Source organism: Bombina bombina, chromosome 5 (assembly GCF_027579735.1).
Source record: "Bombina bombina isolate aBomBom1 chromosome 5, aBomBom1.pri, whole genome shotgun sequence".
Taxonomy (NCBI): Eukaryota; Metazoa; Chordata; class Amphibia; order Anura; family Bombinatoridae; genus Bombina; species Bombina bombina.
Window position 1 is genome coordinate 989,063,436 of NC_069503.1, and position 24,816 is coordinate 989,088,251.

Sequence of the window (24,816 nt, forward strand, 5' to 3'; positions counted from 1 at the left end):
AAGAGGATGTTCCGCGTCGGAGGTCTGCAAGATGGATCCGGAAGAAAGAAGATTGAAGATGCCGTTGATAGAAGACTTCATCCGGATCATGGACCTCTTCAGCTCCCGCTTGGATGAAGACTTCAGCCGGATCATGGACCTCTTCAGCTCCCGCTTGGATGAAGACTTCAGCCGGATCATGGACCTCTTCAGCCCCTCGCTTGGGCTTGGATTAGGACATCGGAGGAGCTCTTCAGGACGGATCGGTGAACCTGGTAGGGTGAAGACAAGGTAGGAAGATCTTCAGGGGCTTAGTGTTAGGTTTATTTAAGGGGGGTTTGGGTTAGATTAGGGGTATGTGGGTGGTGGGTTGTAATGTTGGGGGGGGGGGGTATGTTTTTTTTTTACAGGCAAAAGAGCTGAATTTCTTGGGGCATGCCCCGCAAAGGGCCCTGTTCAGGGCTGGTAAGGTAAAAGAGCTTTGAAATTGAATAATTTAGAACAGGGTAGGGCATTTTGTTATTTTGGGGGTCTTTGTTATTTTATTAGGGGGCTTAGAGTAGGTGTAATTAGTTTAAAATTGTTGTAATATTTTTCTTATGTTTGTAAATATTTTTTTATTTTTTGTAACTTAGTTCTTTTTTATTTTTTGTACTTTAGCTAGTTTATTTAATTGTATTTATTTGTAGGAATTGTATTTAATTAATTTATTGATAGTGTAGTGTTAGGTTAATTGTAGGTAATTGTAGGTATTTTATTTAATTAATTTAATGATAGTGTAGTGTTAGGTTTAATTGTAACTTAGGTTAGGATTTATTTTACAGGTAATTTTGTTATTATTTTAACTAGGTAACTATTAAATAGTTCTTAACTATTTAATAGCTATTGTACCTGGTTAAAATAATTACAAAGTTGCCTGTAAAATAAATATTAATCCTAAAATACAGGGAGTGCAGAATTATTAGGCAAATGAGTATTTTGACCACATCATCCTCTTCCTGCATGTTGTCTTACTCCAAGCTGTATAGGCTCGAAAGCCTACTACCAATTAAGCATATAAAGTGATGTGCATCTCTGTAATGAGAAGGGGTGTGGTCTAATGACATCAACACCCTATATCAGGTGTGCATAATTATTAGGCAACTTCCTTTCCTTTGGCAAAATGGGTCAAAAGAAGGACTTGACAGGCTCAGAAAAGTCAAAAATAGTGAGATATCTTGCAGAGGGGTGCAGCACTCTTAAAATTGCAAAGCTTCTGAAGCGTGATCATCAAACAATCAAGCGTTTCATTCAAAATAGTCAACAGGGTCGCAAGAATCGTGTGGAAAAACCAAGGCGCAAAATAACTGCCCATGAACTGAGAAAAGTCAAGCGTGCAGCTGCCAAGATGCCACTTGCCACCAGTTTGGCCATATTTCATAGCTGCAACATCACTGGAGTGCCCAAAAGCACAAGGTGTGCAATACTCAGAGACATGGCCAAGGTAAGAAAGGCTGAAAGACGACCACCACTGAACAAGACACACAAGCTGAAACGTCAAGACTGGGCCAAGAAATATCTCAAGACTGATTTTTCTAAGGTTTTATGGACTGATGAAATGAGAGTGAGTCTTGATGGGCCAGATGGATGGGCCCGTGGCTGGATTGGTAAAGGGCAGAGAGCTCCAGTCCGACTCAGATGCCAGCAAGGTGGAGGTGGAGTACTGGTTTGGGCTGGTATCATCAAAGATGAGCTTGTGGGGCCTTTTCGGGTTGAGGATGGAGTCAAGCTCAACTCCCAGTCCTACTGCCAGTTTCTGGAAGACACCTTCTTCAAGCAGTGGTACAGAAAGAAGTCTGCATCCTTCAAGAAAAACATGATTTTCATGCAGGACAATGCTCCATCACACGCGTCCAAGTACTCCACAGCGTGGCTGGCAAGAAAGGGTATAAAAGAAGAAAATCTAATGGCATGGCCTCCTTGTTCACCTGATCTGAACCCCATTGAGAACCTGTGGTCCATCATCAAATGTGAGATTTACAAGGAGGGAAAACAGTACACCTCTCTGAACAGTGTCTGGGAGGCTGTGGTTGCTGCTGCACACAATGTTGATGGTGAACAGATCAAAACACTGACAGAATCCATGGATGGCAGGCTTTTGAGTGTCCTTGCAAAGAAAGGTGGCTATATTGGTCACTGATTTGTTTTTGTTTGGTTTTTGAATGTCAGAAATGTATATTTGTGAATGTTGAGATGTTATATTGGTTTCACTGGTAAAAATAAATAATTGAAATGGGTATATATTTGTTTTTTGTTAAGTTGCCTAATAATTATGCACAGTAATAGTCACCTGCACACACAGATATCCCCCTAAAATAGCTAAAACTAAAAACAAACTAAAAACTACTTCCAAAACTATTCAGCTTTGATATTAATGAGTTTTTTGGGTTCATTGAGAACATGGTTGTTGTTCAATATTAAAATTAATCCTCAAAAATACAACTTGCCTAATAATTCTGCACTCCCTGTAGCTACAATATAATTATAATTTATATTGTAGCTATATTAGGGTTTATTTTACAGGTAAGTATTTAGCTTTAAATAGGAATAATTTATTTAATAAGAGTTAATTAATTTCGTTAGATTTAAATTATATTTAATTTAGGGGGGTGTTAGTGTTAGGGTTAGACTTAGCTTTAGGGGTTAATACATTTATTAGAATAGCGGTGAGCTCCGGTCGGCAGATTAGGGGTTAATAATTGAAGTTAGGTGTCGGCGATGTTAGGAAGGGCAGATTAGGGGTTAATACTATTTATTATAGGGTTAGTGAGGCGGATTAGGGGTTAATAACTTTATTATAGTAGCGGTGCGGTCCGCTCGGCAGATTAGGGGTTAATAAGTGTAGGCAGGTGGAGGCGACGTTGAGGGGGGCAGATTAGGGGTTAATAAATATAATATAGGGGTCGGCGGTGTTAGGGGCAGCAGATTAGGGGTACATAGCTATAATGTAGGTGGCGGCGCTTTGCGGTCGGCAGATTAGGGGTTAATTATTGTAGGTAGCTGGCGGCGATGTTGTGGGGGGCAGATTAGGGGTTAATAAATATAATACAGGGGTCGGCGGTGTTAGGGGCAGCAGATTAGGGGTACATAAGTATAACGTAGGTGGCGGTCGGCAGATTAGGGGTTAAAAAAAAATATTCGAGTGTCGGCGATGTGGGGGGACCTCGGTTTAGGGGTACATAGGTAGTTTATGGGTGTTAGTGTACTTTAGAGTACAGTAGTTAAGAGCTTTATAAACCGGCGTTAGCCCAGAAAGCTCTTAACTACTGACTTTTTTCCTGCGGGTGGAGTTTTGTCGTTAACGCTCACTTCAGAAACGACTCTAAATACCAGAGTTAGAAAGATCCCATTGAAAAGATAGGATACGCAATTGACGTAAGGGGATCTGCGGTATGGAAAAGTCGCGGATGAAAAGTGAGCGTTAGACCCTATTTTGAGTGACTCCAAATACCGGCGGTAGCCTAAAACCAGCGTTAGGAGCCTCTAACGCTGGTTTTCACGGCTAACGCCAAACTCCAAATCTAGGTCCAAGTCTTTTAAAAATGGTTTTAGATGATTTCACATTGTTTTATGCTGAGGTGGATTTGTGAATACATTTGACTATGGGCTTGCGCTCCATTTTTTAAGATGCAAATGTGAGCCTGCAGTTGCAAGTTAAGAAAAGACAAATGTCTTAAGAGTTAAATCAACTTGTATTGATAGGGGGTGGAGCTGCACAAACACTTGCTTGCACAGTGTTACATGTCGGAAGTGGATGCTGCCTTGAATGCAGGTGGACTGGTTCCCTGACTGTGAACATTGTCCACCAGCAATTTAAGTAGGAACCTGTGTGTTATTTCTGAGGCTTATTACAATATGTTTTTTATTTCATAGTAAGTGCACATGATTGTGACTCTGGATCCAACTCAGAGCTTTCCTTCTATGTTCAGAGCTCTGATTTCTCTATAACTACACAAGGCTTCATCATCTCCAGTCAACACCTAGACTATGAGCGAGCCAACCATGTATATGAGTTTGTGATCATTGCGGTGGATAAAGGAAACCCTCCCCGTACAGGAACTGCATCCGTGAGCTTAAGAATGAGCAATACCAATGATGAAGCCCCTGTGTTTTCTCAAACCATGTAAGAATATTTAATTTGTTTTGTTTGGGAATCTTTTGATGACTTAGATTTCGTTATTGTTAGTTTATATTTTGGAGGAGGGATGGTAGGTTGGCTCAATAGAAGAATTCTTCATTGCTTGAATATAGCATTATACTCTTCCCTTTAATAATATTTTACTGTAATTTGTTGTCTGTTCTGTTTCTTCTATAGCAAGATAGCTGAGGTGTCAGCCTACCAGGTGACTGAGATCTGTACCGCACATGACATTGGTTCATCTTGCAGATAGCTTCAACATTTGATTAAGAAAATGTTCAAACGTTTTCCTAGCACCATAGTTTAATACTATAAAACAAATGATATCACACCACATGCAGCAGAATGAATAACGTTATTTATTCTGTCAATCTGTATAAAAGGTAGTTTAGACTCATTCACAGTATAAGATAAAGATGTAGTTTCAGAGGTAGAAGTTCCATCATTTGTTTTGTTCTTTCCTTTCTTACCTTTTTAAGTGCTAGCCCTAATGCTAGCCAAAACACTAACTAGCCCTTAACCTAAACTTGCTTCAAAGGGACAGGAAACCCAAAATGTTTCTTCCATTATTCAGATAGATAGAATACAATTTTACAAAAGTTTCCAATTTACTTCTATTATCAAATTTGCTTCATTCTCATGTTATTCTTTGTTGAAGAGATATCTAGCTAGATAGCGTGCACATGTCTGGAGCACTGCATGACAGGAAATAGTGCTCTTGCTAATGTATAACATTCTTGAAAAACTGCTGCCATATACCTTCCTGCTTTTTAACAAAGGATAACAAGAAAATGAAGAAGATTTTATCATAAAAGTACAATGGAAAGTTGTTTAAAATTGTTTATTCTATCTGAATCATGAAATAAATATTTGTGCGTTTTATGTCCCTTTAAAATACATGTGCTAATTTTTTAAATATAACACAATACAAGGTGTATTTGTCACCAAATTATGACTGACTGATAATATTTTCTGGTTACCATCACATGAAAACTAGTACATGACACCACATGATTTTGTTTTAATATGAATTTCCTATACCATTTCTGGCATTATCATTAAACTCTAAGGGTTCGATTCTCAAAAACTCATGCAGAGAGAAATCAACAGCTTATTTTCCTAAGCACTATATTGTAAAACATAAAGCATATTAGTGACCTCCCCTTAATGAGATACAGGGTCTTCGTAGTACTGACGAGGCATCTCATAGAATCTCGCAAGACCAGAGAGCTTTAGAGAATCGGGCCCTAAGAGAGGACCGATAGTTTACGACATGCTGCTTGAATCAAAAATATCCAGTCAACAAGTTAATTGACAGTCGCTCTGGTAGTCAATGTGTCGACACAAAAGCAACTTAATGCCTTGATGTACATATTTCTTTCATAAAGCTGGTGAGAGTCCAAAATCCATTATTCCTGGAAATTATACTCCTGGCCACTAGGAGATGACAAAGATCCCAAAACTCCAGGAGCCCTTAAAACCCCTCCCACCTTACTGGAAACTAGTCTTGCCTTTGCAGGAGGAAGGAGAAGTAGGATGGTGCACCAGTTGTATGTGACAAGAGTTTTCAGACAGATTTGAGGCCCAGTTTCCCCTCAGAGAGCTACAGCCTGGACAGAGGGATGTTTTTGGAGTATGGGTAGTGGCGCGAAAACACCCTATGGGAGTAAGTCACAGGTCTGCCACAGGTATCACAGGGACCAGTCCCTAGCCTCTTGTTGGTTTAATGTTAAACACTATATATATATTTGTTTATTTTTATTTTTTTCTTGAAATGAAGAGGCTCTCTCAGGACTTTTAATTTTTCAAAACCTTTAACTCTTTATTTTATTTTCTGGTTGACGTCTCGGTCCGTGCAAGGACCTTTCTCAAGACCATTTTAAATAGACTTCTTTACTCTGTTATATGACAGAGTGAAGAAGTCTATTTAAGATTAAAAAAGAAAATGGTCTTGAGAAAGGTTCTTGCACGGACCGAGAGAGAGACTGAAGACTCGCCAGAAACAGGGGCCATCAAGCATCAAGATTTATCACATGGTTTGGAAGGCTTTTATTTCCTGGTGTGTGTTCAGTTGGCAATCCTTTAGAATTCTTCAATTTCTTCAGGATGGTTTAGATAAGGGTTTATCTGCTAGTCCCGTAAAGGGCCAGTTCTCTGTTCTTTCTGTCTTGTTTCACAAGAAGGTTTCAAAATTTCTGGATATCCATGGAATCTTAATTTGGCTTTAAGAGTTTTGTATGTTCCTCCTTTTGAAAATATGCATGATTTGGTTAGTCAGCTTTTGTCTTGAAAGTTTTTGTTTCTTTTGGCTTTTTCCTCTGCTAGAAGATTGTCTGTTCTTAGTTGTGAGCCTCCTTACCTTGTTTTTCATCAGGATAAGGCAGTTTTAAGAACTAAGTTTGACTTTTTTCCTAAGGTGGTTTCTACTGATAACATAAATTGTGGGATTGTTGTTCCTTCTTTTTGTCCTAATACAAAGAATTCCAAGGAGAGTCTTCTCCATAATTTAAATGGGATCAGAGCTTTGAAGTACTATTTATAGGATACTAAGGATTTTAGACAATCTTCTATCTTCTAAAGCTAATGCCGTTTCATTAGTCTCTTGGTTGAAGCTTTTAATTCATAAAGCTTACCTGGAGGTGGGTCATTCTCCTAAATGGATTACTGCCCATCCTACCAGACAAATTGTTCTTTCTTAGGCTTTAAGAATAGGGCCTCTGTTGATCAAATTTTCAAGGCAGCTACTTGGTCTTCCTTACATACATACTTTTTCTAAATTCTACCATTTTTATGTTTTTGCTTCTTCTGAAGCAGCTTTTGGTAGGAAGGTCCTTCAGGTGGCTGTTTCTGGGCATTAAACATTTTGTATGTATTTTTTTCTGCATAGAAAAAACACACAAAAAAAAACAAACAAACTAATCATCCAATGTATTTGGAATAGTAGAAGTCTTCTCCTGCCCAAATTACTTCACATTTTGGGTATTCGTTCCCAGGAGTAATGGATCATCCAATGTATTTGGAATAGTAGAAGCCTTCTCCTGCCCAAATTACTTCACAGTTTGGGTATTCATTCCCAGGAGTAATGGATCATGGACTCTTACCTCCTTTATGAAAGAAAATATAATTTATGCTTACGGGATGATAAAATTATTTCTTTTAAGATGGTCAGAGTTCATGATTATTATTATTGTGGTTGTTTTTTTCTGGTGGCATTTTGAGTATGCACATCCTTTTGTTCCATGTTTTTTATTGCTCTTAATTTCATTTCCTACCTTCTTTTATTCTGGTTTTGCTATACGTCAGACTAGTTTCCAGTAAGGTGGGAGGGGTTATAAGGGCTGTTGGAGTTTTGGGATCTTTGCCCACTCCTAGTGGCCAGGAGTATAATGCCCAGGAGTAATGAATGGATCATGGATTCTAACCACCATGAAAGAAATCAGGTACGTATAAATTATATTTTTCCGTTTCCCTGCACTATATATGAGTATTTCCTCAGTCTTTACTTATTCTTATGTACATATACATGTTTCGTCCTTGCCAGATATAACACTTTTCTTGCTGAAGATGCTGGTCCAAATATACTGGTGGCTACAGTCTATGCCAAGGATCCAGATGGAGATGGAGTGTCCTACATTATTGTTGGAGGGAATGAAGAGGGTAATTTTGAATTGGATGGCCAGAAAGGTATAGGACATTATTTTTTTATTTTACGAGACGGGACATTACATAAGTATACATCAAGGATAGATTAAATAAACATGTGAAAGCATACAGGTGCAAAGGTATATAAGTTCTTTTTACATCAGCTGAAACATCATTAATAATATGGAACCATTTAAACATTGGCTCTTGTTTCTACAAAACACGGAGGTCCACAAAGGCTCTTAATGGGGCAGTATACACCTGGTAATTACAAGATATTTCTGTTGTCTTGTTATAGAATAACATATCAGCCAAGTATAACTTTTTCACATTAATAATTAGTCTAATTGAACTGGGGCATTATGGGTATACTGTGCATAGATATTTGGTGTGTTACTTAAATGCATTAATATTGTAAAATAGTATATATATATATATATATATATATATATATATATATATATATATATATATATATATGCCAAAGTGAAAAAAATGGCACTCACTGGACTTCTATAAAAAATCATTGAACCTAAAAACATATGAGGTGGGCCATATTGGGGCATTTGACAAAGGAGTTAGAGGAACTCTGAAACGTTATGCCATTTTATATTTTGTTACATTAAAGATTATTTTTTATAGAAGTCCAGTGAGTGACGTTTTTTCACTTCGGCATATTACTACATTTAATTTGAATTGAAGGACTGTGCTTATCATCTAAGGACATTGTTATATATATATATATATATATATATATATATATATATATATATATATATATATATATATATATATATATATATATATATATATATATATATATTAACTAACTTCATTTATTTTACTTGTTATTTAATTTTGTAGGGTTTGGTCTAGAAAAAATCTCACAGAGGAAAGTGGTCACAACTTTTCCAGTTTACAATAATGGGCTTTACAAAGTTTTCACACTGTAAATCTTTTTTTTTTTTAAATTGTGAGATTTCTAACTATTAAGCAGCTTCTATTTTCCCAAACCGTATGTTCTTTCTATACAGAACAGGTATTAGGTGTTTTCACTGTACCGATTGTTATTGTCATTAGACACTGTACAAAGGGATCAATTACACTAACCTTTGCTGCACATTGAGAGGCTGCAGTATTGAACATTCCACTACTGGCAAAGAACCCTCGCATCACACAATAGAGTGTACTAATCGTCTCTTTAAGAGAGTACCTTCAGACAGTGATTCAATCACTTTAGACCATTTTGCCTGTACTTTTTATTTGCAATGCAATTACCTTTGCAACATAGCAATGATATGACATATTTAGATCATTGGGCCCTCATTCTCTGGCTAGATCTATTGTTATCTAGTGGTCTGATAACTAGGAGCTATGCAATTCAGGGTTTGCTTTTCAGGTGTATTGAACGATAAAGCTGCATCATAGTAATTAGTCCATGGAGCCCAAATCAAATAAAACAGAACAACTCCATCTATTATAGCTCATAGATCAGGTATAAACCCCTTTTTATAAAGATAGTCCATATTGGAAAATATTTCTGCCTATGTATTAGCAGCAAATTGCAGCCTCTTACAATAGCCAGTTTGGTGGTAGACATTATACACGTTAACTGATATCTCTGAAATTTAGGACCATGATGAAAGAGGTCCAATTCCAGGCAAAATGTGCAGTGTAATATTTATAAAGGTGCAAAACCAAAAACCTCTTTCCCACACTGGGAAAATAGGGCATTGCCCTCATATACGGAAAGTGTGTCTACCCCTTCTCATTCCCTCCAACATAGGGAAGAATTAATATGTGAAATGCTAAGCATTAAAACAAGGAATATTTTATAGAACAACTCATACGGGTGGCTGTGGTGCAGAGAAATGCTGACCCTATATGTTAAATAGCGTATCTAATAGCTAATATCCACTTGATGGGATCATATAAAACACCAATCTCCTTCTCCCAACATATAAAAGGACTGCTGTGATAAAGTGGTACTAGAGCTTCTCCACCTCCTTTCCAGACTTTGAATTGCCTAAGGACGTTTATAGGAACCTTTAAAGAGGACTACACAAGAAAAATGCATTCAAAGTGCAAACACGGTGAGAGTTTGTACTCTTGAAAAGGACCCTAGAGGATTACCCTGACTTTCAAAGCTCAAGGTGGGAGTTACACACAATCCCTGAATCCAGAAAGATAAGAGACCTACCAATAGGGTGGATCAGGGAAGGTTGTGCTGGTATATAAGATTTCTATTGCAAATGAATAAATAACATCATCTATTATAAATGTGTCTTTGTAAATGTTTTTGTTGCAAACATTTTATAGCATCCCAATGAATTTGTTTAATATTTTATATAGGTATCTTAAAACTTCGTAGAAATTCACTTCCAAGTCTGAAAAAGCCTCAGTATATATTAAATATTTCTGCAACGGATGACAATTCATCTGGTGGACCTGCCTCTCTCAGTGGTTTTACTCAAGTGGTTGTAGGAATAATTTATGTGAATGATAACAAGCCAGTCTTCAAAGAAGTGAGCATAACACTTTTTTATTTGCATTTATTGTAGAGATTGGATGATGTATTTATTAGTTGTGTATTATAATATGCTTGTTCTAGAAAATTCTATTTATTTATATTTAGTTTCTTAAATCATTTTCTACCATCTTAAAAAGGCCAAAACGCTTAGCACTTTTTAAACTTTTATCTTTTCAGTAATTCACTCACTACTGATGGTGCCCCTAACTGATGCAGATATATCATGTTACCATATAGGAATATTGCCATTCTGCTTGTTACTTTTACCTCTTTATTTAATCTTACTTTTTATGACAGTAAGTGCACAATTAAATACCCTTAGATTTAAGGATATTTCCAGGGACATAATGTCTGACACCCTCAACAGTGGTAATCCTTAATTTTCCTTACCATTCTGCCCAGGCCTGTCCTTACTCTGCCTGCAGCATTCCCCACCCCACCCATGGCATACATGACCATGCACATTTATTCCCAGTACTGTCCTGTTGAAGCCATACGCACAAATCACCATTGGGCCTCCTGCAAGTGCCCCCCACAGTGTAATTTCTATAGATGCCACTGGATATTTTTCTTGGGGATATAATGATCATATTTTGTGCTTTTGTTCAATATATGTATATATATATATATATATATATATATATATATATATATATATATATATATATATATATATATATTTCTTTTTTGTTAAGATATTTTTTTATGTATATTTTTTTTATGGAAAGTTTTACACAAAAATGACAAGGTAAGGGAAGTAAAGTGAGTGACTCAAACAACAAGGCTGTGCATCAGTAATTGACATTTAGTATATGAATGTAATGTTCATGTAATATCAAACTAAACTTGGCCAGTAGTCTTCTTATCCCGGCGTCAAGTGGAAGGATAAGGAAATATCCCAGAACAAAGTGAGTGTAAGAAATGAGGTAATCAATACTCACGGTAGACAGGGTAGTCCTTCACGGCAATAAGATTAAGGCAGAGAATGGTCAGAGACAGGCAGATGGTCAAAAGGCGGAAGGTCTACAACAAAATCCATAGCTATGTGTGTTCATGGTTGTTTAGGTATGGACAATGGTTGAAGTAGGCCATGTGGTAGGGAACGGGGAGTCTTATTAACAGCACAAGTCTGACAAGCTTTGACATAATCCTGAGAGTCCAACTTCATGGTAGGCCACCACATATGTTGGGAGTTTAAAGGTTCTTGTCAAACCAGGATGACCTGAAAGCTTGCTGTCATGAGCCTAGGATAATACAGGAGAGCAAAGGTTTGGAGGAACATAAAGGATCTCAGGAGCCGCAGGGGCTTGAGAAGATTTTCTTGACTGGGCTTGTTGCAGTCTTTGAAGAGGTGTTGAGCTGAGCAACTACATAGGAGGGGGGTATGATGTGTTCGATAGGTTCTTTAGAGGAGTCACTAGTCCTAGGAAACTGATGGGAAAGGGCATCAGCCTTTTTATTCTTGGTCCCATGAAGGTAAGACTATAAAGTTAAAATGAGAAAAGAATAGGGCCCACCTGGCCTGTCGAGGATTGAGTCGATGAACTGTCTCTAGGTACATCAAATTCTTGTGGTTAGTGAGAATCTGAATGGGGTTGGGGGTACCCTCTAGGTGAGGTGGCAACACATTGACTGCTTTGTTTTCAAAAACATCTGTAAATTCTGCATATACTGAGGTAAGATTAGAAGGGGTCTGGAGGCTGGCTATAGGGACGTGATGCAGCAGAGTAACCTTAGCCAGGCAGCAGTGGAAACAGGATTTACCCCAGGAGGCCAATTGTCCCTCAGTCCAGTCGAACTGAAGATTGTGAATATGTAACCAAGGAAGACCAAGAATAACTGGTTGTGCAGGAGAATGAATGACATTGAACTACAATTGTTCGGTATGTAGGACTCCCACAGTCAAGGTTAGGAGTGCTGATTCGAAAATGATTAAACCTGATCCAAGGGGAGTGCCATCCAGAGTAGTTATTTTTAGACATTGTTTTTTCTGAATTAGAGGCAACCCAGCATGAATCATGAATCATGAAACGGTGATTAAGAAAATTTCCAGCTGCCCCTGAAGCTATAAAGGCTTGAGCGTGGACGGAATTCTGAAGAAAGGTAAGGGTAACAGGTTCCAGGATCCGAGAAGCATGAGGGGATTTAATAGTGGCTACTTTTAGAGGTACCCCACTTTTATCCTCTAAGCGTTGGCTTTTCCTGGCAGTATATCACAGTTCTTCAGTTGGTGTGAATTAGAACCACAATAGAAATACAGTATCAACCTCCTCCTTCTCTGTCTTTCAGACTCAGAGGGCTTAAGGGAAGAGAGATCCATGGGTTCCTCTTCAGAGGTAACTGGAGGTGCTGAAGGGGTAGAGGACAGTCTAGAGACTGGATTCTGCCTGTTCTCTCTCTCTGTTTGTCTCTCCTGAAAGCGAGAATCCAGACTGATACAAAGTGTTATGAAGTCATCCAAGGAGGATGGAACATCACGATAAGTCAGCTCGTCCTTGATATGCTCATGTAGGCCTCTCCTGAAGGCCGCTTTGAGAGCACTGCCATCCCAACTGGTCTCATGTGCCAAGGTGCGAAACTCAAAGGCGTATTGTGTCACAGATCTATTGCTCTGGTGGAGATCCAAGAGAGCAGCAGCAGTGCGGCCGGAGATGCCAAATACAGAAGATGATTTGAAATGAAGGCATCAGCATCATTCAGGAGTTGAGCACTCTGTTCCAAAAGGAGAGAGACCCAGGCTAGGGCCTTATATTTCAATAAAGAAATTATCAAAGTGACTTTTGACTGATGAGACTGGAAGGTGAGAGGATCATTGCGGAAGTGTAGTCTGCACTGGTTGAGAAAACCCCTATAGTCGGTAGTACCATCGTACTTGTCAGGCAACGGTATCCGGGAAATACTTCCAATAACAGGGGGGGAGTTGCAGCACTAGCAGCAGGGGCCGGCTGTGTAACAACAGGAACAGCGTTCTTTTCTGCAACCAGTGAGAAGAGCATAGCTGATATAGCCTCAAGTTTAGAATCCACATTCTGCAAGTGTATGGCGTGGGTTCCCAAGGTCTGTCCCTGAAGAGAGACTGCTCTTACTAACTCATTTGGGTCCATGGCCCAAGTATAATGTAATGTTCGTGAGATATTTCCCTATCAGACCAAACTTGGTCAGTAGTCTTCTTATACCGGCGTCAAGTGGAAGGATAAGGAAATATCCCAGAACAAAGTGAGTGTAAGAAATGAGGTAAGCAGTACTCACGGTAGACAGGGTAGTCCTTCACGGCAATAAGATTAAGGCAGAGAATGGTCAGAGACAGGCAGAGTTCAGCAACAGAAAGGCAATCCAGCAGTATAACAGTTCAGGGTTAAATCAATAGATTGGTCAGGAACAGGCAGAGGTCAGCAACAAATAATAATCCAGCAGTTTAGCAGTTCAGGGGTTAAACGGACAGAGTAGTCAGACAAGCAGAGTTCAGTAATATTAAGGCAATCCGGCAATTCAAGTAATAAAGCACCTAGGAGCACACACAGAAACACCTTTACTTGGGCAGTGAATGTAAGTTATGCAGGTACTTACATAGGCTCCGATTCGCACCAAGGAGTTCAGAGGATCCAGCTTGAGAGGGGAATAGACGTGTGGCGATGACGTCATCGCCGCACGCTCATAGGAACCGCCGCGTTCCTGGCAACAGCCAGAGCAGCAACCGCTGCATCCCTGGCAACAGCCAGAGCAGCGTGACAATGAAAGGACATATTCAATCACCAATCTTAAATTGAATGTAAATGGGCTTTAACCCCTTAATGACCGCAGCACTTTTCCATTTTCTGTCCGTTTTGGACCAAGGCTATTTTTACATTTCTGCGGTGTTTGTGTTTAGCTGTAATTTTCCTCTTATTCATTTACTGTACCCACACATATTATATACCGTTTTTCTCGCCATTAAATGGACTTTCTAAAGATACCATTATTTTCATCATATCTTATAATTTACTATAAAAAAAATTATAAAATATGAGGAAAAAATTGAAAAAAACACACTTTTTCTAACTTTGACCCTCAAAATCTCCTACACTTCAACAACTACCAAAAAACTCCCATGCTAAATAGTTTCTAAATTTTGTCCTGAGTTTAGAAATACTCAATGTTTACATGTTCTTTGCTTTTTTTGCAAGATATAGGGCAATAAGTACAAGTAGCACTTTGCTATTTCCAAAAAAATTTAAAAAAAATTAGCGATAGTTACATTGGAACACTGATATCTGTCAGGAATCCCTGATTAACCCTTCACATATATATATTTTTTAAAAGAACACAACCTAAGGTATTAAACATGGGGTATTTTGACTCTTTCCATGCAACTATTTTACCACCAATCTATGCCAAAGTTTGAAAAAGAAAAAAAAAAGTGGTGATTTTTTGACAAAATAGCAATTCAAGAATACATTTACTGAGAACGTTAAGGGTTACTGCCAAATAACACCCCAATATGTCTTCAGCAGCATCTCCTGAGTACAGTGATACCACCCATGTATAGGTTTGTTGGGTTCTCTGGGGGCTAAAAGGCCTTATTTTTAGGGGGCGCATTCCAGTTTTTTAACTTGGAATTTTCACATCTGTCATCATGCACCCATGTCCTATTTGGGACATTTCTGAAGCCGGACAATGCAAATTACCCCCATCAAACCATATATTTTTTAAAAAGTAGACACCCTAGGCTATTTCAAATGCTGGTATTTTAACACTTTGCATGCACTAATTCAACCACCAGTCTTTGTCAAACTTTTGGGTAGTAATTTTGGTGTGTTATTTTTCACACGCATTGTACTTTAGGCATGGATTCTCAGTTCCTGTTATATGTTACTGACCAAAAACACCTCAATATGTGTTGAACAACATCTTCTGAGTACAGTGATACCACCCATGTATAGGTGTGTCGGGTTCTCTGGGGGCTAAAAGGCCTTAATTTTAGGGGGCGCATTCCAGTTTTTCAACTTGGAATTTTCACATCTGTCATCATGCACCCATGTCCTATTTGGGACATTTCTGAAGCCGGCCAATGTAAATTACCCCCATCAAACCATATATTTTTGAAAAATAGACACCCTAGGGTATTTCAAATGCTGGTATTTTAACACTTTCCATGCACTAATTCAACCACCAGTCTTTGTCAAACTTTTAGGTAGTCATTTTTTGTGTTATTTTTCACACACATTGTACTTTAGGCATATATTCTCAGTCCCTGTTATGTGTTACTGCCAAAAAAAACTCAATATGTATTCAACAACATCTCCTGAGTACAGTGATACCACCCATGTATAGGTGTGTTGGCTTCTCTGGGGGCTAAAAGGCCTTATTTTTAGGGGGCGCATTCCAGTTTTTCAACTTGGAATTTTCATATCTGTCATCATGCACCCATGTCCTATTTGGGACATTTCTGAATCCGGGCAATGTAAATTACCCCCATCAAACCATATATTTTTGAAAAGTAGACACCCTAGGGTATTTCAAATGCTGGTATTTTAACACTTTCCATGCACTAATTCAACCACTAGTCTTTGTCAAACTTTTAGGTAGTCATTTTTTTGCATTATTTTTCACACACATTGTACTTTAGGCATATATTCTCAGTCCCTGTTATGTGTTACTGCCAAAAAAACCTCAATATGTATTCAACAACATCTCCTGAGTACAGTGATACCACCCATGTATAGGTGTGTTGGGTTCTCTGGGGGCTAAAAGGCCTTATTTTTTAGGGGGCGCATTCCAGTTTTTCAACTTGGAATTTTTACATCTGTCATCATGCACCCATGTCCTATTTGGGACATTTCTGAAGCCGGGCAATGTAAATTACCCTCATCAAACCATATATTTTTGAAAAGTAGACACCCTAGGGTATTTAAAATGCTGTTATTTTAACACTTTCCATGCACTATTTCAACCACTAGTCTTTGTCAAACTTTGGGTAGTCATTTTTTTTGTGTTATTTTTCACACACATTGTACTTTAGGCATATATTCTCAGTCCCTGTTATGTGTTACTGCCAGAAAACACCTCAATATGTATTCAACAACATCTCCTGAGCACAGTGATACCACCCATGTATAGGTGTGTTGGGTTCTCTGTGGGCTAAAAGGCCTTAATTTTAGGGGGCGCATTCCAGTTTTTCAACTTGGAATTTTCACATCTGTCATCATGCACCCATGTCCTATTTGGGACATTTCTGAAGCCGGCCAATGTAAATTACCCCCATCAAACCATATATTTTTGAAAAATAGACACCCTAGGGTATTTCAAATGCTGGTATTTTAACACTTTCCATGCACTAATTCAACCACCAGTCTTTGTCAAACTTTTAGGTAGTCATTTTTTGTGTTATTTTTCACACACATTGTACTTTAGGCATATATTCTCAGTCCCTGTTATGTGTTACTGCCAAAAAAAACTCAATATGTATTCAACAACATCTCCTGAGTACAGTGATACCACCCATGTATAGGTGTGTTGGCTTCTCTGGGGGCTAAAAGGCCTTATTTTTAGGGGGCGCATTCCAGTTTTTCAACTTGGAATTTTCATATCTGTCATCATGCACCCATGTCCTATTTGGGACATTTCTGAATCCGGGCAATGTAAATTACCCCCATCAAACCATATATTTTTGAAAAGTAGACACCCTAGGGTATTTCAAATGCTGGTATTTTAACACTTTCCATGCACTAATTCAACCACTAGTCTTTGTCAAACTTTTAGGTAGTCATTTTTTTGCATTATTTTTCACACACATTGTACTTTAGGCATATATTCTCAGTCCCTGTTATGTGTTACTGCCAAAAAAACCTCAATATGTATTCAACAACATCTCCTGAGTACAGTGATACCACCCATGTATAGGTGTGTTGGGTTCTCTGGGGGCTAAAAGGCCTTATTTTTTAGGGGGCGCATTCCAGTTTTTCAACTTGGAATTTTTACATCTGTCATCATGCACCCATGTCCTATTTGGGACATTTCTGAAGCCGGGCAATGTAAATTACCCTCATCAAACCATATATTTTTGAAAAGTAGACACCCTAGGGTATTTAAAATGCTGTTATTTTAACACTTTCCATGCACTATTTCAACCACTAGTCTTTGTCAAACTTTGGGTAGTCATTTTTTTTGTGTTATTTTTCACACACATTGTACTTTAGGCATATATTCTCAGTCCCTGTTATGTGTTACTGCCAGAAAACACCTCAATATGTATTCAACAACATCTCCTGAGCACAGTGATACCACCCATGTATAGGTGTGTTGGGTTCTCTGTGGGCTAAAAGGCCTTAATTTTAGGGGGCGCATTCCAGTTTTTCAACTTGGAATTTTCATATCTGTCATCATGCACCCATGTCCTATTTGGGACATTTCTGAAGCCGGGCAATGTAAATTACCCCCATCAAACCATATATTTTTGAAAAGTAGACACCCTAGGGTATTTCAAATGCTGGTATTTTAACACTTTCCATGCACTAATTCAACCACTAGTCTTTGTCAAACTTTTAGGCAGTCATTTTTTTGCATTATTTTTCACACACATTGTACTTTAGGCATGTATTTTCAGTTTCTGTTATGTGTTACTGCCAAAAACCAGCTCAATATGTGTTCAACAACATCTCCCGAGTACAGTGATACCACTTATGTATAGGTGTGTCGGGTTCTCTGGGGGCTAAAAGGCCTTATTTTTAGGGGGCGCATTCCAGTTTTTCAACTTGGAATTTTCACATCCCATGCACCCATGTCCTATGTAGGACATTTCTGAAGCCGGCCAATGTAATTTACCCCCATCAAACCATATAATTTTGAAAAGTAGACACCCTAGGGTATTTCAAATGCTGGTATTTTAACACTTTCCATGCACTAATTCAACCACCAGTCTTTGTCAAACTATTGGGCAGTCATTTTTTGTGTGTTATTTTTCACACACATTGTACTTTAGACATGAATTCTCAGCTCCTGTTATGTGTTACTGCCAAAGAAGACCCCAATATGTGTTCACCAACATCTCCTGAGTACAGTGATACCACCTATGCATAAGTTTCTTGGCTTGTTCGGGGAGTGTAATGCCAAATGTCCAACATGCGTTTGTGATTTTATTTTCACATTTAACATATTTTCTTTGCCTATTGTCTTTTTGGGGGTATTTTAACATACCCCAATTTATTTGTTTCCATGAATGTGCATATTTTTGAAATGTTGACACCCCAAGGTATTGTATATGGTGTGCTTTGATGCATTTGAAGTAACTGTTTTAGCCAAAAAAATTGGAGGAAGTGTATGGTGGCATTTTTTAAATTTTCATTTTTACACACACATTGCTTTTTGACTATGATTTAGGAGAGACTGTTGTAAGTAAGTGCAAAAAAATACTTCAGGTTGTTTTCTGCTAGGCACCCTGAGTACACCTATGCCCCCCATGCATAGGTTTGCCAGGATTTTGGGAAGGTTATGTTACAATTTTATGACTTGTGATTTTAGTTATTAAGTGAGAGTATTTCTTCTGATAGGCCTATCTTTAGTTTGGGGCCTATTGTAAACCCCACTTTTATTTATTGCCCTGAAAGTGTATATTTTTGAAATGTTGACACCCCAAGGTATTGTATATGGTGTGCTTTGATGCCTTTGAAGCAACCGTTTTAGCCAAAAAAATTGGAGAAAGTGTATGGTGGCAATTTTTCAATTTTCATTTTTACACACACATTGCTTTTTGCCTATGATTTAGGAGAGACTGTTGTAAGTTAGTGCAAAAAAAATACTACAGGTTGTTTTCTGCAAGGCACCTTGAGAACACCTATGTCCCCCATGCATAGGTTTGACAGGGGTTTTTGTAAAAAAAAAAAAAGAAAAAAGAACAGCCCCATTTTAGAAAAAAAAATATATTAGTGAAATGTAAAAATCTGGCACATTAAAAGTAAAAAAATAACAACAAAAAATTTAACAGTAAACATAACAAAAAAAAATAACAGCAAATGTATTTATTTTTTAAAAATTGACCATTGTATGGTACCGCTTGAAGCAGTCCCCAATGCAGAGTCCAGGCTGTCCAGGGCAATCAGGACAGTGATATACAGTGTCCCTTCTTTGCCCCCTCTTGGTACAGACTCTGCATTTTTTTTGTGGTCTCTGCTTTGCGGCAGTAGGGGGGATTTTAAAAATAAAATGAGTAGCCCCAACTCTGCTCTCTCCCATCACCGCCCGGGGAGCAGATGCATCATGGTACAAAATCCCCGAAATGATCTGGAGCTGAAATTGTAAAAAAAGTCTGTTTCATTCCGGGGTTTGCTTTTTTGAACAACAAAAAAGCGTTGTGGGTTGCAATCTGCATTAGGTAAATTGCAACCTTTTTGTACCAGGCCCTTGTCTTCCGCATAATTAGGTAGGGCTGCAGCAGCTGATCTGCCAGATCAACCCCACCCATATGCCGGTTATAAGACTTGATGCACACTGGCTTCCTTATGATCTCAGCTCTGCCACGTACAGAGACCGCCACCGTCCTCTCTGTGTGGATGGTGTTAAGAAGGTATACATCCTTCTTGTCTCTGTACTTAAGTGCCAACAGCTCCTCTTGGCGCAGAGCTGAGGTCTCCCCCCCTTTGTAGCCGGGTGCGTACAAGTTGTCCTGGGAAACCTGTGCGGTTCTTTTTAATAGTACCGCAAGCTACTGTATCAAAGCAATACAGTAGCTTGAACAAAAGGACACTTGTATAAAAATTGTCTAAGTACAAGTGATACCCTTTGTTCATTAGGGGTAATATCAGGTCCCAGACAATCTTGCCAGTGGTTCCCATATGTTCTGGGCAACCTGGAGGGTCAAGGTGGCTATCCTTTCCCTCATACACCCGGAAGGCCTGAGTATACACAGTCTCGCTCTCACAGAGCTTATACACCTTTATCCCATACCTGGAGCACTTGGAAGGAATATACTGCTTGAATCCCAGCCTTCCCTTATACTTCATCAGGGATTCATCAACGCATATATTCCTTCCAGGTGTATAAGCCTCTGCAAACCTGGCAGAAAAGTGGGTAATCAGGGGACGGATTTTATACAGCCTGTCAAATTGGGGATGCTCCCTAGGGGGGCACAGGCTGTTGTCGCTGAAGTGCATGAAATGAAGAATCATTTCATACCTCTGCCTCGACATACTCTGGGAGAAAATGGGGGTAGAGCAGATGGGGCTACTGCTCCAGTAGGAGCGAACGGAGGGCTTCTTTATGATGCCCATCAGCATAGTCAATGCCCAGAATTTTTTAAATTCTGGTACATTGATGGGGGCCCATTGCTGCTTTGCCAAATATGTTTCAGGCTTTGCAGCACGGTACTGATGGGCATATAAATTAGTTTGGGCAACAATGTTCCCCAATACATCATCACCCAGAAACACCTCCAGAAACTGTTGGGGGCTAAAACCTGCCACATCTATATTTATGCCAGCATTTGCTGTGAAGGGTGGGATATCTGGCCTCTGGAGATGAGGCGTTACCCACTCTTCAGCGGCAGTGGCAGCAACACGCCTCCTTCTAGCAGGGGGGCTGGCAGGGGGGCTAGCAGGGGGGCTGGCAGGGGGGCTAGCAGCCACAGATACATCACTATCAGTTGAGACTGCATCTAATGATGTATCTGAGCATATGACAGGGTCAAAATTGGGGTCTGAGTCAGACATAGAGGCATCTGACTCTGACGCAAGGATGGCATATGCCTCCTCAGCACTATATGTTTTCTTTGACATTATTGTATCTGTCACAGAAAACCAAAATGAATTATTTAACTAAATGGCCTTTGGGTTTTTTAAAAAAAAGTACAGCTATGCTAATGCCAGTGATTTATAGCGATCACTGGCAAGCTAGGGGTTAAATACTCTTTAAATTAAATTAACTAAATGGCTCTGAAAGGAGCCTTTGGGTTTTTAAAAAATTACAACAACAAAAATTAACCCCTAAAAAAATGCACAGACAGCAAAAAAGTACAGCTATGCTAATGCCAGTGATTTATAGCGATCACTGGTAAGCTAGGGGTTAAATACTCATTAAATTAAATTAGCTAAATGGCTCTGAAAGGAGCCTTTGGGTTTTTAAAAAATTACAACAACAAAAATTAAGCCCTAAAAAAATGCACAGACAGCAAAAAAGTACAGCTATGCTAATGCCAGTGATTTATAGCGATCACTGGCAAGCTAGGGGTTAAATACTCTTTAAATTAAATTAAATTAGCTAAATGGCTCTGAAAGGAGCCTTTGGGTTTTTAAAAAATTACAACAAAAATTAACCCCTAAAAAAATGCACAGACAGCAAAAAAGTACAGCTATGCTAATGCCAGTGATTTATAGCGATCACTGGCAAGCTAGGGGTTAAATACTATTTAAATTAAATTAGCTAAATGGCTCTGAAAGGAGCGTTTGGGTTTTTAAAAAATTACAACAACAAAAATTAACCCCTAAAAAATGCACAGACAGCAAAAAAGTACAGCTATGCTAATGCCAGTGATGTATAGCGATCACTGGCAAGCTAGGGGTTAAATAGTCTTTAAATTAAATTAAATTAGCTAAATGGCTCTGAAAGGAGCCTTTGGGTTTTTAAAAAAAAATACAACAACAAAAATTAACCCCTAAATAAATGCACAGACAGCAAAAAAAAGTGCAGCTGTGCTACTGCCAGTGATTTATAGTGATCACTGGCAAGCTAGGGGTTAATGGCTCTGAAAAGAGCCTTTGGATTTTAAATTTTTTAACAAATAAAATAAATAAATCTCTCTCTGCTAAAATACAGGTCTCTCTCTCTCTCCAACAAAATAGCAAGTGAGGAGAGGGAGGGAGATCCACACTGATCAGAGTCAATATTTACAAATATTGACCTGATCAGACAAATGGGAGATTTTATTATTATTATTATTTTTTTTGTGGGAAGGCTCAGATTGGGTGACCCTAGCTTGCCCCTATGATGAGGCAGGCTAGGGACACCCCGAGAGGCCCCATGATGCACTGGGCATCGCCATTTTGGAAGCCTCATGGGGGAGGGGGGGGGCTATATAGGGGCTTTTTTATTTTATTACCCGTTTTTTTTCCCCATTTTTTATTTAATTCATATACTAACTAAGTGCCTCGACCCACCGAGGCACTTAGCACACTAGCAGAGCATCGGAAGCGTGTCCGATCGCTTCCGATGCTCTGCTGCACTGCCGGGCTCCACGTGGAGCAAAACCGGAAGTGATCACTCAAGGGGGAGTGATCAATCCGGTCCCGGCACTCCGGAACAGCACTGCAGGGATGCCTAGACATCGAGGCATCTCTGCGGTACTGTATTAGTGTCTGGAAGCGATCTTGATCGCTTCCAGCACTCACTTTAGCCGAGGACGTGCAGGGTACGTCGTCAGGCGTTAACTGCCTTTTTTTTTTTCGGACGTACCCTGCACGTCCTCGGTCACTAAGGGGTTAAATACATGAAGTAAATCGAGACAGAAATAACATTGAATCTGCCTACTGTTCCCAGGTGGGGAACCTCATATCTAAGGCTGCATCCTCCTAGTGTTAAAGGGACAGTCAAGTCAAAATTAAGCTTTCATGATTTCCAATTGACTTTTTTTTATTAAATTTGCCTTGTTCCCTTGGTGCTATTTTTGAAAAGCTAAACCTAGGTAGGCTCAAACTGATTTTTAAACTGTTGAAAACCGCCTCTTAGCTCAGAGCATTTTGAAAGTTTTTCACATTTAGACAGTGCTAGTTCATGTGTGTCATATAGATAACATTGTGATTACTCATGTGGAGTTATTTAGGAGTCTGCACTGATTGGCTAAACTGCATGTCTGTCAAAAGCACTGAGATAAGGCGGCAGTCTGCAGAGGCTTATATACAAGGTAATCACAGAGGTAAAAATGTATTAATATAACTGTGTTGGTTATGCAAAACTGGGGAATAGGTAATAAAGGGATTATTTATCTTTTTAAACAATAAAAATTATGGTGTAGAGTAGACTGTCCCTTTAATATATTTATCCCAAAGAAATGTTATAGAATCGTGCATAGGGAATTGGCATTCTGACCATGTATGAATATCTTTTTAATGAGATGGTATAATTAATTTGTGTAATCCACAAGTTGGAATTTGGTTTCTATTTGCTTGGATGAACTGAGTGTTGCCATTTAAAAGGGTGTAAAACAACCGAAGTTTGAGTTTACAGGTTATTTTCTAATTAAATAAAAATATGAATGGGTCGAAAGGTAATTTAAAGGAAAAGACCTTTTCCATTTCGGCTTGGATAACTTTTCAAAAGGGTACAATAACCCGTACTTGTCCACCAAATGTGTGTTAGTGTGCCTGTATTATTGCACCCCATTTAGCATACGCTTAATGTCCGGGGGGAAATTTTGGAGTACCACCTACTAAGGAGTTAGTTTTGGTGTTAGTTTTGAAAATATTAGTAGAAACAGAGGATTTTGTTAACTCTTGTAAGGTTGGATTCCAATTCAACTCCCCTAAAGTGAGACATAGGTCTCTTTCCCATTTATTTACATGGGGGGGTCATATGAAGTCTCTACTAAAATGTATATATATCTTAGACATATATAGTGATTGAAATAATGTTGATTGCTCTAATCTGGATGATAAAATATAAAAATTACATGATTACTAATAGGTTGCTAGCAATCAAAAATAAATACATATAATACAATACAAAAAGTGCAAATCAGCAAGTATATATAAAAAGAGTTCAAATAGGCAGGTTGATATGCCTCAAGTGCTTAATTGTAGAGGATCACAGGAAGGTATGCATAGAAGAAAAAGGACAAATATGGTGAAGTATATTTGGATCAACTAATCCAACCCCACAAGGAACAATTCCAACCTAAGAGAGAGCTATAACAAAGCTCTTGTGATGGTGCAGGTAGGTATAAAGCCCCATGGCTCACAAGGATACTCCCAGGATATTGTGATTAAAACACTTTAATACAGTCTGTTTTTTATCCATTGCTTTTAATAATCAGCTGTCTCATGGGCACATATCGACCGGCACAAGCGAACAGCCAAATTACGTTACAATTCGCAAACAACCGGATGCCCTTAAGTTCTGACCGTAAGTAATACAAATGTCCGTACGAGTCCACAAAAATCCGATGTACGTCTTACTGGTCTTAAGCCAGCTTTTTCAAGGATAATCTTATCTGGATGATGATGATGTATAAAATTAGACAATTGGGCGTATCTAAACTAGTTATTTATGCATCCTTCATTGAGTTCTTCATGCTCTGCCCGTAAGCTGAGTTTTACCTCCGCCATCATGGCAACGAACAGAATGGTGTTGTGTAAAGAAGTGGGTGTAGGTAATGGAAGAATGGGGAATAGCGAAACTTCAAGCATTTATTTGTAACTATAAAAGTCTCAGTTAAGATGGGGCCATCCAACCCTAAAAAAAAATTGTGGGTGATATCATGTCAGTTATTATTATGCTATGCTGCTTAATTATATGTATTTATGGTGGT

General features: G+C 38.7%; 1 protein-coding gene across 1 annotated transcript in view; it reads left to right on the top strand.

The window, feature by feature from the left end:
• Nucleotides 1-24,816, top strand: part of LOC128661686 (neural-cadherin-like) — a 488,078-nt gene that overhangs the window by 150,143 nt on the left and 313,119 nt on the right. The window contains 3 exon segments of the mRNA XM_053715912.1: nt 3,892-4,141; nt 7,698-7,840; nt 10,151-10,323. Coding sequence (XP_053571887.1) covers nt 3,892-4,141; nt 7,698-7,840; nt 10,151-10,323 — 566 coding nt within the window.